At 43.1% G+C, this 14,283-nt stretch overlaps 1 protein-coding gene across 5 annotated transcripts in view; it reads right to left on the bottom strand.

Annotated features, from left to right (window-relative positions):
• Positions 1 to 14,283, bottom strand: part of LOC147740919 (membrane-spanning 4-domains subfamily A member 4A-like) — a 151,534-nt gene that overhangs the window by 49,072 nt on the left and 88,179 nt on the right. For 3 of the 5 annotated variants that reach the window (XM_086952201.1, XM_086952203.1, XM_086952202.1), the window contains one exon: positions 965 to 1,124. In XM_086952201.1, the coding sequence (XP_086808327.1) occupies positions 965 to 1,111 (147 nt within the window). In that variant the 5' untranslated portion in view covers positions 1,112 to 1,124. Of the gene's footprint in view, positions 1 to 964; positions 1,125 to 13,169; positions 13,324 to 14,283 lie in introns of all 5 variants that reach the window. The other 2 variants (XM_086952206.1, XM_086952205.1) reach the window with 2 other exon arrangements.

Raw genomic sequence — 14,283 nt, 5'->3', positions numbered from 1 at the left:
TGAGCCTAGCTAAACCTAGAGCCTAGTCGGATTACTTGAAAAACCAGGTCTTCAGCTTATCGAAGAAATCAAGAAGTAACTAGGAGCCTCGTATGTGTACTTCTTGGCCGAAGGAGTAACAGAGCAGAAGGGTTGATGCCGGATCTGGTATTCTGTATGAGTGAGATGTGAGCAAGTAAGAGTCCAGACAAGTGGATTTGCCTGGAAGGCTTGTGAAAGCTGAAGTTATTGTTGAGGTAATCTGAGCCAGTGTTATGTAGTGCCTTGAAAGTGTGGGTGAGGAGTTTGAATTGTGCTCGTTTGTGAGTGAGGAGCCAGTGGAGCTCCTGCAGGTATGTTGTAATGTGAATGCGGCGTGGGAGGTTGAAGTGATTCTGATTCCAAATGGTCGGCAGCCTTTGGGTTCGTATTTTGTTGATTCCAGCAGAGACGTTGTTCCCATAGTCCAGCTTGCCTGTGACCAGGGTGTGCGTGAGGGTTTTAAGGGTACTGATTGGGAGCCATTTAAAAATCTTCCTCAACATCTTCAGGGTATGGAAACATAATGCAGTGACGGCATTGACTTGGGCAGTCATTTCAGGTTTGTTGTTGATGAGGATCTCAAGGTTCTTGGTGTGGGTGGTGGGAGGTGTTTGCCTTCTTGTGCATGGCTCATGTCCTCTGCAGAAAGCCCTTCACAGCGTTACAGAGTGATGGTTGCAATTTTCCTGCATCCTGCATCTCTCTATCAGTGCATTGAAAGGAAAAACTTGCAAATAAATATCTGCGGTATTTCTGTAATACTCTGGGTACCAGAACAACATTTCTCTCTTGATTCGCCTTATTTTTGTTTAATTCCACACCAGTATTTTTCCCCTTCAGGAACATAGTCAGCTTTTTCGGAATAGGGGCATTACCATAGCATAGGTTCACTTCCCATCATTGTAGAAGGAGACTAAATAAGGTAACGTGCCCCATCACTTACCCCCATAGATTTTGTTTCTCCCTTAGTGACCTTTTGTAAATGTGCAGGTTGACTCCCTGTTGCCCTCTGGTGGTTTGCAGTAGAGTTGGTCGTAGGGATGTACTGGGTCATCACAAACACTCCATTTCCTGCTGGTGTCGTTGCCATTGTGTGTCCTAAGCTGTGTGGAAAGAAATTTGTTTTTTTTTAGATATCACCATACCATTCTATTTCTTTCTCCAAGACTACTTTAAATAATTTGGTGGAATTAAAATGAAATAGGGTCACAATAAATTCTAGCATTTTAGAACAGGAAAAGAGAGATTCAAAAAAAGAATTGGGAGAATGTATTTACCATATTGAAGTCTATTGAAACAGAGGCAATTTTAGGTGGGAGGCAGCCCACATCTTTGTCTTACAAAATTGTGAGTCCCCCCCCTGATTTGAGTCTGGTGGCATGTATGGATCACATGAACAAGCAGGCTATTCCTTATTGATTTCTTTATTGATGTCTTTAATTATTTATGTAGAAGCCGCAAACCCGCTAACCTCAGAGAGCTGTAGGTAAGTCAATGTCCAATTAGACAGGGTGAGATAAACTCGCTGCTTCTAGGTCTCATGTTCTTTTGTATAGCTATTGCTCTCCATCTAGGCTCTTTCTTATCTCTCTGCTCTTTCCCATTGTTAACTCCCCTCTCCTGCCTCCTCTCAAACATCTCTCAGTCCCTAAGGCATGCTTATCACTGATTGCCTCCTCTTCCCTCTAACCTTCCCCTGCCCCTATGTAATTACCTACTTCCCCACCTCACCCCCAATCCCCTCTGAAACAGTTGCTTCCTCACCTAAACCACCTCTGCTACTCCTTCCCAATATCTCTTTCTCGAATACCTTTCTTTCCCCCCAGCTTACCTCTGTGTTTTCATTCCTGGAACCCTGTTCCCTATCCCGAATACCCTACCCCAGCAACACTGCTATCAGGCTTCTCCTGCATCATCCACATCTCTATAATGTTTCTTTCGGCTAGAGCCTGGGGCAACCGCTAAGAACGCTTGATGTCCCCCTAGGGAACCCACCTCCCAGTTTGGATACCCCTGCTTTAGGGCATGAGTTACAGTTACTTGAGATAGTTAAAACTGGTGAATTTCAGATGTTGTTCTAGTTCATAAGATTACATTGTCACTGAAATGTTTATCTAACTATAGTGTTTAATGTAAAGTAAGATAAAACTACAATTCCTAACTATAATGTCACTTTAACCTGTGGTTTATTCAGTGGATTTCTAGTTTATTTAATGTAAAGTGATACTTCATTACCATATGTAAAGCGAACCCCATATTTCCCATGGCTGAGTAGCCTGGGGCCAGGACCTGCATCAAGCCCCCACGGGCAGACAAGTCCCCACCGCACATGGCAAGTCCCTGCTGTGCATAGCCTTCAGCCTTTGGCACAACTGTTTTCAACTCCCTGCGAGCTCCCTACCACATGATGACCATGGCATTCAGCTGTGCACAGCCTGGGGTTGGGAGCAAGGCCTGACCTATGGCCAGGCCAAGGGTCCAACCTCCTACAGGCTCCCTATCTACCATCACACACATCCTTCTGGAATATGCAGTTGGTCGTGTAGGTCACATCCGTACTCTGGAAGATTTAATTACTTTGTCAAAGAGTCACAACACGAAAATATTAGGCCATTACTCTTTATCAAGAGGTAAGCATATAAATATATATGAATGAGATCTCTCATTATTATCAAAAATCACCAATATTTATCAAATGTATTTGAGCAATTCTCACAAATCAATATGTAATAACAGTGATTACCATTAAATGTTTAATAAAGTTTAAATATAAAAAAAAATTAACATGTCTTTGAGTTTTTCTTTTTCCATTTTTCAGCTCAAAATTGCAATCATAAACACAACCACAACATGGTATTGCACTCCAGCTGAAAACCAGAGAGTTACAGCTAATAGAGTATTTCAATAACATGAGGTCATGGATTGAATGACCCGGTTGACTTGCTGCTCATTTAGTGTGGCTGGAGGGCAGCTGGACTCTCTTCAGCTCCCCGCAACATAAAAAAATTCTTGGTGACCGACCATTAGTAATAAGGCCACCAACACAGTAAAGGGTCCAGTAAAGGTCTTAGTAAATTAGTACCTTGCTTAACCCTTGGTAGCTGACAACAAGCCGTCAGGCCTAACTTAGGATACAGGAGTGTGAAGCATTTAAAAACACCAATCATGAAATAAGTAAATACATTTTAGAAAGTAAGGCTATATTTTTATGAACAAATAGACACCAAAATGACAAAACTCCAATGTGGGGAACCAGAGATATGAATTTTTAAAGATTAACCAGTTTGTGGTGCTTAAAATCCGATAGCATCACTTTGGGACTTCTGGTTGCGCTTGACCAGGACAAAGCCAAAGTTTGAGGGCAACTGCGATGGAGCCCTGGTAGGAGACACTAAGCGGGAGATCTTGATCAAAATTTTTACTTTGCGCTTAAAAACTTTTCGGGATCTTTATCTTCTGACGTCAATTGACCCTACAACAGCAGGATTGATTCTGTGAGAGTTCGCCGGTTTGACTTTATACAAGGCCTGGTCAAAACCTTTCAAGTATGGTGCTCCGGAGCTTTCAGGGGGACAAACCTGAAATCCAGGCTAGGTCGCTGTTGAAGGTAATCGACTTGACTCTCAACGTCGGGCCAGTCACCTTATGGAGCTTTTTCATAAAAGTTCTCCAAAGTAATCTAAACTTCAGTAGGTGCTTCCTGAAGGTTTCCTGTAGCCTCAAAGTGTCCAAAATACAAATCCATAGGTCTGGAATCTCCTAGACGGTCTCTGGGATGTCTGGACTATACATCCTAAAATGCACCTAGCCAAATCCTTAAAAGTCCACTGGACGCACTCCAAGATGAGGACTTTTAATGGGTATGATGCAGGTGGCTCTGTTAACCTGTAACTTTCGGGTAGTCTACTACTTAATCCTTCTGGAAGCAAAGTACAGTCCCTGGGGCTGTAGTACCCGATTGTGCAGCAGGCACAGTCAGTTCGGTGCAGGCCTTTGGGTGCAAATCCAAATTCCAGCAGGACGTCCTTTTTCTCCATGTAGTTTCAGGGAGCAGATCTGAGAGACTATGCAGGTCTCACACATTTATTCAATGCTCTGGGGGGACGAGCAGGTGGGCACCTGTGAACAATGAGATGCTGGGTTCCAGTCAAAAGCATGACAACTTCCTCCAAAGAACTGCACTTTCAAAATCCAATATGGATGATTTCTCTCCAGAGTAGTAATAGCTGGCTAAACTAGTGCACAGTGTGGCTCATTTCCATTAGCTCTCCTCCTCCTGCCCTCTGCAAATTCCTGTCCTGAATTTTACAAAATTAACTTGTCTCTGATTTTTCTTTTTCCATTTTTCAGCTCAAAATTGCAACCAACCACAAGATGGTATTGCACTCCAGCTGAAAACCAGAGAGTTACAGCTAATAGAGTTTTTAAATAACATGAGGTCATGGATTGAATGACCGGGTTGACTTGCTGCTCATTTAGTGTGGCTGGGGGGCAGCTGCACACTCTTCAGCTACCCACAACATTAACAAATATTAGTAATAAGGCCACCAACACGGTAAGGGGTCCAGTAAAGGTCTTAGTAAATTAGCCCCTTGCTCAACCCTTGGTAGCTTACAACAAGCAGTTAGGCCTAATTTAGAAGACAGGAGTGTGAAGCATTTAAAATCACCAAACATGAAATAAGTAAATAAACTTTGGAAAAAATTGACTTGACTCTCATCGTCGGGTCAGTCACCTCATGGAGCTTTTTCACAAAGTTCTCCAAAGTGATCTAAACTTCAGTAGGTGCTTCCTGAAAGTCTTCTTGTAGCCTCTAAGTGTCCAAAGGACTGGAATCTCCCAGATGGTCTCTAGGGTGTCTGGACTATAATTCCTAAAATGCACTTGGCCAAACCGTTAAAAGTCCACTGGACGCACTCCAAGATGAGGCCTCTTAGTGGGGATGATGCAGGTGGGCTCTGTTAACCTGTAACTTGCAGGGAATCCACTCATTAATCATTCTGGAATCAAAGTACAGTCCCCGGTGCTGTAGTACATGATTGTGCAGCAGGCACAGTCAGTTTGAGTGCAGACCTTTGGGTGCAAATCCAAATTCCAACAGGACGTCTTTCTTCTCCTTGTAGTTTCAGCGAGCAGATCTGAGAGACTATGCTTGTATATGAATTTAGAACCCTAGTGTAATTTTCCAGATTCATGCCCATATATAGGTATAAATCACCCTATACTTATATAAGCATAGAAATCATAACCATATTTAGACTTAGCCCATGCAGTCCAAATACGTCATGGCTACTTCCACTAGTTCCGAAAATACACAACAATTTCTAGGAAAAACCTGCCTTCAGCAGTCAGGGACTACCCCTTGCTTGAATATTGATTTGTACAAGAACTCATGGAGTTTTCAAAGAACTGAATCTTTGATGACATTATTATGTCCAACCTTACGTCAAACTTGGCACCTTCAAGGTATAAATACGCCCACACTTGCCCAGGCAAACACACGGTGGTTTGGAGAAGTTCGACTATCTACCTACACGACACAGCTCGCCACAGCATGTGCCGAAGGAAGCCGCCCCTCCAGCAGACGCTGTCTTTTCTCTTGCCGAGAAATCCAGCCCCAGTGTTTCCAGGCTACCCTTGCGGGTTTCTGGGAAATCGAGTCCTGAGAGAGAGATACCAGACCTCCTTCATTCTAAAACCAAGGTACGGAGCTGATTAGACCCATAAAGAATTCTTGGATACATTCTTGGCAAAGAATACTAAAACTTTAGCTACACCTCACTTACTTCTTCCCTTGTACTAGACCTAGGTTAGGTACACCGGGGTATGCGTATTTTCGAAGCACCACTTGAGTACTTTTTAGTCATTATTCATTAATGTATGTATTTTATGTTATGTTATATGGCTTAGAAACCATACCATACTTTTACAGTATTATTTTATAATACTCTTCGCACTGTACGCATTGTACTTTGCAACCAGTATTACGATTGTAGCAGTTAATTTCTTCTGCATGAGAAAGAAGACTGTTCAATAAATACTTTTATTGAAAACGCCTGTCTCTCTATTTCTCTGCACCTCTGGTGAAACGAAGCATGCACGATTGACTGAGTGAAATATCTATCCATTGTTTCCGCGACTCTAGAGATACATTTCTTATTCTTGGGATAAAAAGTTGTCATATTTTAAGCGGTTGTCAGAAACTAATCCCTTCTTGTTTATTCCAGAAAGTTTCTAGTGACCTCTGAGCTAGCTGGCACTCACAATTAAGTCTAATATATTTGATAGAGACCTAGTCGACCTCAGTCCTACGTCTAACCTATAGGATATATTATTCCACTGCACAGAGCCTATTGAGAATATAGGAACTACACTACAGTCTCACATATTTATTCAATGTTCTGGGGTGACAGGCAGGGGAGCAATTGTGCCCAATGAGATGCTGGGTACCACCCACCCAAAAGCATGCCAATTCCTCCAAAGCACTGCACGTCCAAAATTCAATATGGATGATTTCCCTCCAAAGGAGTAATAGCTGGCTAAACTAGCGCACAGTGTGGCTCATTTCCATTAGCTCTCCTCCTCCTGACCTCTGCAAATTCCTATCCTAAGTCTCCCATCTTGCTGGGGGCACTGGACGTGGGGTTAGATAGGCCTGGCTTTCCTTACTGATCTGCTCTCCCTCTTTTAGCTCAGTTTGATTTACCCAGCCTCCTCTTTATGACCTATCCTCCACAGCTTCAGAGTTATCGCCATCAGATAACCTCTCCTCTCTGCAGCCACTTATAACCTCGTTAACCACATGGCTGCTAAGGCAATTCCCCTCCTGTGCTGGAGAGCCTTGAAATACATTATTTCATGATGAGCTCAGCACGTCATAAGCACACGACCAGTGTACTGCATGACGAGCTGAGCTCGTCATCAGCAGCAAAGGGGTTAAGGTAGTCTGGCTAAGCCTGTTAAGGCTGACCAATCAGCAGAGACTACTTGAAGGATGGATTTTGGCTCACAGAATAGAAAGCTCTATAACTTATTTTCTGTACCAGTTGTTATAAATGCAACAGTAGCAATTCCAATCTTTCAAGTCTTTGAATGACATTTCCCTCCTTTCCTAGCAACAGTTATACTTAAGGAAAATATTGCAGTGTTTTCCTATGGAGCTAAGTAACTACAATGAAACATACATTGGGCAGTTTTTCCTTCACCAGGGCATACACAACATCTTTTATAAGGCCCTTGCCTATAGTTACATGGCCCCTAACCCTGTGACACTTGGGGTTGCCACATATGTAAATATAAGGTAGATTATCATGATTAAAGTGCCCATACCACTAAAGTCAAATTTGCATACAGTTTACTTTTAAAGACAGTGTGCAAATCCATGCTGCCTTTAAAATGACCTCAGCTCTTAGCACTGCACAAATGCAAGCGCAGGAAATCTTCTGGGCCTCTAAATTTTCATGTCCTGTTATATATATATAAGGGACTTATTGGTAGAGGTAGAGTAATGTAATATATGAGGTCATAAGCAGTGCATTGCAGGGGCATAATTTATAGTTAGCTCAGGTGACTATAACTGCTGAATTTCACTGGTTTTGTATGAGTGAAATCTGAGCCTGGCTATACCGTCTCTATAACCTTTGTTTTTTTCAGCGAATTTTAAATTTTTTTAAATTCTATTTCCTAATTATAACGTCTATGTAACCTTTGTCTTTTTTCAGTGAATTTCTACGGGGTTTTAAATTCTATTTTCTAACTATCATGTCTCTGTAACCTGTGGTTTTATAATGGAATTTCCAAGGTTCTTTAAAATTTTATTTTCTCACTTTAATCTGTAAACTTTGAGAGTGAGTGTGTGAGTGAGTGCATGAGTGTCTGAGTGGGTCTCCAAGTGGATGTGAGATTATCTGAGTGGGTTTGTGAGTGCCTCCATGTGTGTGTGAGGCAGTCTGTGAGTAAGTACATAAGTGTCTGAGTAGGTCTGTGAGTGGGTGCATGGGTCACTGAGTGGGTGCATGAGTGTCTGAGAGGGTCTATGAGTAGGTGTTAGAATGTCTCAGTTGGTTTGTGAGTTTCTCCTTGAGTTTGTGAGTCAGTATTTGAGTGGGTGCATGAGCATGTAGGTGGGTCTGTGAGTGAGTGCATGAGTTTCTCAGTTGGTGTGTGAGTGAGTACATGGGTCTGAATGGGCCTGCAAGTGGGTGTGTGAGTCGGAGGAGATCTGTGAGTGGGTACGTGAGCCTCTGTGTGGGTTTGTGAGTGGATGCGTGAGTATCTAAATAGGTCTGGGAGTGGGTGTGTGTATCTCGGTGCTTTCTGTTTTGCCCTCTTCTGCTCTGTTTTCCCTTTCCTGCTTGTACTTCTGCCCTCTGTTTTTCCTTTTCTGCTCATTTTTCTAACCTCTGTTTTGCCTTTCCGGCTTGTTTTCCTGCCCTCCGTTTTGCTGTTCTGCTGCTTTTTCTGCCCTCTGTTTTTCCTTTTCTACTTGTGTTTTTATGTCCTCTGATTTCCCTTGTTCATTTTCTTTTTCTCCTTTTAAAATGGGGGAGGGGAGGCTCCTCTCATTTCAATGGGAAAGTGGGGCTGGGCGGTCACCTCCACGGGCCAATTATGCCCCAGAGGAACCCATCCCCTGGGGCCCAACCATGCCACAAGTCGGGGGTACACTCGGCTCAGAGGGGTATTCTTACAAGCTGGATGCCATCCACCTTGCCAAGAAGTTGGGCGTCACAGGAATATGCTGAACTACTCCCAGTGCGATTTTCAGCCTCCAGGACACGTTCAGTAGCACCTGCACTTTGTCCTCTTCACAGGTACTTAAGAGAGGCATGCTTTGTTCAGTCGCTGAATATAAGTGCATGCAGCGTGAGAATGTTAGATGTGTTGGTCTTTCCCAGTACTTACACAAATAACAATTTAACCCCATCGGTGCGGCGCATTTTCCCGCTGTGCACTGAAGATTCGAAAATTCCGCGGTTCATGACGAGCTCAGCTCGTCATGAGCGTACGAGAGGTGTACTTCATGACGAGCTGAGCTCGTCATCAGAGAAGAAGGGGTTAAATAGCACTATTGTATTTCTTTTATAGCGCTTGTAATCCTAATGCAGCGTGTCAGAGTGCTTTAAGTAACATACACATTATACTTTGACAATAAATTAAGTAAGCGTGTAAATCAATGTACAAGATGTGTTACATGATTCAGCTAGGGTTGCAAAGTGTAGGAGTCACGTCTTTTTTAGCTCACGGTGCTATATTAAAAGGATTACAATTTATGAACTACATGTAGCAAAATAATCTCAGAGCTGACAGCAGTAACCGACTTACCCATCAACATAAAATAATAGTCTTTCATCTATGTGTTATATGATGTGCTTTGCAGAAGACACATTAACCTTCTATACTACTTTGATTCCAATCTGGGACTACACAGACCACAGATCTCTCCAGCAAAAGCGTTAACCTCCAGAGTTATCTTACAAATATTACTATTCCATGAGATTCACTTGGCACACAAAGATCACTGCAGCAGGTGCATTAACCGGATACATGACGTTACCACGCATACTTTTAGCACGCATACCATTACCACGGATTTGTTACAACGCAGGTCATGTTACAACGGATACCCTTACAACGCAATACACTACAACGCACATACTATTACAACGCATACCATTACAACGTAAGTATAGGTAAGTATATATATATTTTTTTAAAATATTTTGGTAATGTTTAATTTAATTATTCATTATTATATTTTAAATAATTATTTTTTAAATATTTAATTTAATTATTCATTATTTAATCATTAAATAATTATATTAATGAAATTATTTTTAATTGTAATTTTTTTAAATATATATTAAAAATACCCCTGTACCCCAAAACCCATACCCAGCCCTAAAACCTAAAAATACCCCTGTACCCCAAAACCCAAACCCAGCCCTAAAACCTAAAAATACCCCTGTACCCCAAAACCCAAACCCAGCCCTGAAACCTAAAAATACCCCTGTACCCCAAAACCCAAACCCAGCCCTAAAACCTAAAAATACCCCTGTACCCCAAAACCCAAACCCAGCCCTAAAACCTAAAAATACCCCTGTACCCCAAAACCCAAACCCAGTACTAAAACCTAAAAATACCCCTGTACCCCAAAACCCAAACCCAGCCCTAAAACCTAAAAATACCCCTGTACCCCAAAACCCAAACCCAGCCCTGAAACCTAAAAATACCCATGTACCCCAAAACACAAACCCAATACCCCAATACTTACCTTTAAACTTACCTAAACTTACGATGTAATGGTATGCGTTGTAATAGTACCTGCGTTGTAAAAAAATGCGTGGTAAAGGTATCCGTGGTAATGGATCCTGCGTGGTAATGGATCCGTTTTAACGGTACTGCGTGCTAAACAATCTGTGGTAACAGTTACATACCGCCTTAACCCCATAAAATATTTTAAAATGGAGACTTTGCAAACAATTAAGCAGAACAGATCTTCTACTGTGCTTCTCTCTGCTGCCAATTTCTTTGTGGTATGGTTTTTATAAAAATAAATGTCTTTATTGAGGCCCAGATTATGCATCAGGCTTGTGCCACTTTCTTGGCACAAACCAGACCAAAATCTCATTTGTTAAATCTCATACTGTGCCTATATGTACTCATGATATTCTTGATAAACATATGTGTGAGGCCTTAATATCTGATGTCACTTCATGTGATGTCACTTGCAGTGAGGTCACTTTCTGTACTGCCTCGTGTGATGTCACGTCTTGTGATGTCATTGGCTGTGATGGCAGAGAACTTGTTCAAAGGGGAGGCAGCCATGCGGCCCCCGTCCCCAGGTTGATATTGGCCAAAGGGACCCATCCCTGGGGCTAGGCTACATTTGAATGGCGAAAGGGAGCCATGATGCCCCCATCCATGAGCGGATTTCAGCCCTGAGGACACCATTGCCTGGGCCCGGCCATGTGTCTCTGGTTGTCCCAGTCCCAAACAGGGCACCCAGTGTGCACAATAGGGACTGTGGGAGGAACCTCAAGGCCCCTAGAGTCCCTGCCAGCTCCCTGCCTTTTGCATAAGCCAGCATTGCTGCTACATGCAGGGACAGTATGGGACGAGTGGAGAGTGGGGAGTGTCGGAGGGGGTCTGGAGAGCTTGGCACCTTTATGCATATTTTGTGGCGCTGTGTCGAGGTGCAGGACTACTGGGTGAAGATCCCTGAGGAGTTGCGAGACGTTTTGGGGGGTGGAGATACGACCAGAGGCCCGCAGCTGCATACTAAACGTTTGGGAACCCACAGATCTGAGTACATACGGGAAACAATGGGTTGCGTTGGCATGTATGATTGCGAAACGAAATGTAGCTCAGCTATGGGGAGCCACTCAGCCGCCCCGGGTTGCGAAATGGGCGGAAGACCTGGATTGGTGCATGTTCAGGGAGAGATCAGTCTATGTAGCCAGGGAGTGTCCTGAGAAATGGGGGAAAGTATGGGAGGCCTGTAATCGATACCGAGGAGATATCTGCTTCCCTCCGGCGAGTCTGGAAGCAGTGGAGGCGCATGGATCTCCATGATATCTCACTTTTATTTTGTATTTATTATTCTGCAAGTATGAGAAGGTAACATTGACAAGTGTGAAAACTGATAAAGTCACCTGGTGTTTCTTTGGTTTTGGTTTGTTAATAAAAAGATTAATGAAAAAATAAAAAAACTCTCCATTATCTTCGTTTCATTGCACGCTCAAAACACACATAACATGATAACACGCAGATACCCCTAAAAACAAAGTAAAAGAAATTAAGCAGGAGGGCTAACACGTTTGTGAGCGTCAGAAGCCTCTGAAATAAGGCGTGCATTTGTGGCAATCAAGGCTTTCCAGCTGCAGTTCTGAATATGGAAAACAAGGCACTGTGATTGATTGGTCTGGCTCCCAGTTGCATGGTCCAGTGAAATGCTGCAGATACATTAGCAATATTATGCAATTCCTCTTCAGGGCACAATGGTGCAAACTTGTAAATGTGTGTTTATGTTGGGGACAACATGTGATTTTTTCCCTTGGCGCAGCACTCTCATATCGAAGATGGCGATAGGGATAAAGTTACTTTGTAAAGATGAAACTGCAGTTCACGAAACGAGTTATGACGCTGATATATGCCATTCCTCTGAATATGAAAAACAATCTGCGTTTGCATTTGATTAAACAAAGACAATCAAGATTGCAATGCTGAAACGCACTTGAAATGAGACCCGTCCATTATAAACTGTTTTTAAAGTGTAGAAAGGGGTAAAAATTTAGCGCAGCAAAGCAACTCAAAATTTGCATTTGTTAATTTGGTGAAATACTTGACAAAGCTTTTACTTTTCTTGAGAAAACAACACATTCTCTTCCCACAGCCTGCTGAGTAGTATTTTTTGTAATTCAACATAATGGAAAGAGGCCAAAACAAAATGCGATTTTCTTCCTATCAGGACAGAATTATTGTCCCTTCTCAACAGAGAAAACACTCAATTCATGAAATAACAATCCAAAGGGAGGACTTTAAGCCTTATATAAAACAAAGGTCGCACAATAAACTCTGAAAACGAACATGCAAGATATTGCTGTGCAGGGGCGACTCTAGGCTCATGGCAGCCCTGGGCAGGGAGCGTAGGTAGGGGGCCCCGGAAGAGGGAGTCCGGGCGGGGCGGAGGCCAGAGAAGATGGGGGAGGGGGAGGGTCAGGGTGTTTGGAAGTGGAACAGAGACGGAGGTGCCAAATCCCTGCCAGGGAACGCCACGCAAATGTGTATCCATCCTCAGAGGATTATTATATTAATGATATATATTGGCGTGGTGGCCCCTGGGGTTGGGTGGCCCTGTGCAGGTGCACAGCTTGCACATGCCTAAGGCGACCTCTGTGCTGTGGTCCAAGGATGTGTATGTTCATGTATTAACTTTAACAAACAGTTATTGCTGACCAGGTTTTCCTCTGTCTGAGTAAACCTCTATCTGTACACAGCTATGACTCACCCCTGTGTTGGGTCATGGGGAATGTGAGTGGAATGCGGCGACTCGTGGGAGTTCCCTGCATGTAACTCTGGAGCGGGGTTGCACGGCAGTTGCTGCCGCTCGTGGGTTTGAGACGGATGAAATAGAGAGGAGCACTTACCTGTATCCCGAGTCTGCCTCCTTTAACTGGCGACGAGCTGGTCCGTCTATTCCTGTGCCCCCCGTGCTTATGTTCCTGTGCTAGCAAGCCTGTTGTGCCAAGCTTCGACCGATGTGATGTTGTTGACAGCAGTTCCCTCCTGTATGCAGCAAAGCTGTGAATTGTTACATGTACTGCTGAAGATTTCTGTCAGAACTTTGTTGGAAAGACCTAAGGACAACTCTGGGATAGTACTTTAAGGTAAAGTGCAAATTGAGCTGAGTGCCGCAACAGTCGGGTGACATGCACCATTTTCTCCTCGTGACGGCCCGCGCTCGTCCCCACCTGCTCCTTTCCCTACGAAACACATAATGTGTGCAACACAACTGCCATTTTGGATTGGGCCAAATACACCTTGTGCCTAACATGCTGACAGTGTTATGTGTGTTCCAATGCACAACTTTGTGAACTCTGTTGGGGTTTTAACTTCTTCTCATTACCTGGTGACAGGCACACCATCTTTATCAAGCTTGCACCTTATTTGTGTGACATCGGTGACAGCACACCTGTACCTGCACCGTGCATACCTTTGTGAAATCTGAATCTGCATTGTAATGCATGAATCTATGTTTTATTGAACCATGGCACATTGTTGACAATGGAAATTCACATTAACTAAACATTAATGTTCATCAGAAACTCTACCCTGCAAATTTGCACTTTGGATCGGATTTCTGCCCCTCCACCCTTTTTGCAAACTGCTGGCACACCACCAATGATCTGGCAACAGTGGAAAGACACGTTTGAGGCATATTTAAAAGCCATTGATGGTGATACTTGCAGTAATATTCTGAAGACCCTACCATTAGAGGCTGTTAGCACTCATGTCAGTGGTGGTGATGACGGAGATTCCATGTTAAATGATGATCATGCATCGATCATCAAAACACTTGATAAGAGGTTCAACCCCAAAAGTTGTACTGGAACACCACAAATTTATGTAACGAGCACAGATTCTTGGGAAACTAAATTATGATTTTGTCACCTCTCTAAGAACTTTGGCCGCCACTTGTAATTACAGAGAGTTCAAAGATGAGATTATTAGTGGACAATTAATAGAAAGAACCATCAATAA

This window comes from Lissotriton vulgaris, chromosome 1_1 (genome assembly GCF_964263255.1).
Source record: "Lissotriton vulgaris chromosome 1_1, aLisVul1.2, whole genome shotgun sequence".
Classification (NCBI taxonomy): Eukaryota; Metazoa; Chordata; class Amphibia; order Caudata; family Salamandridae; genus Lissotriton; species Lissotriton vulgaris.
This window is presented reverse-complemented; position numbering and strand designations above follow the sequence as displayed.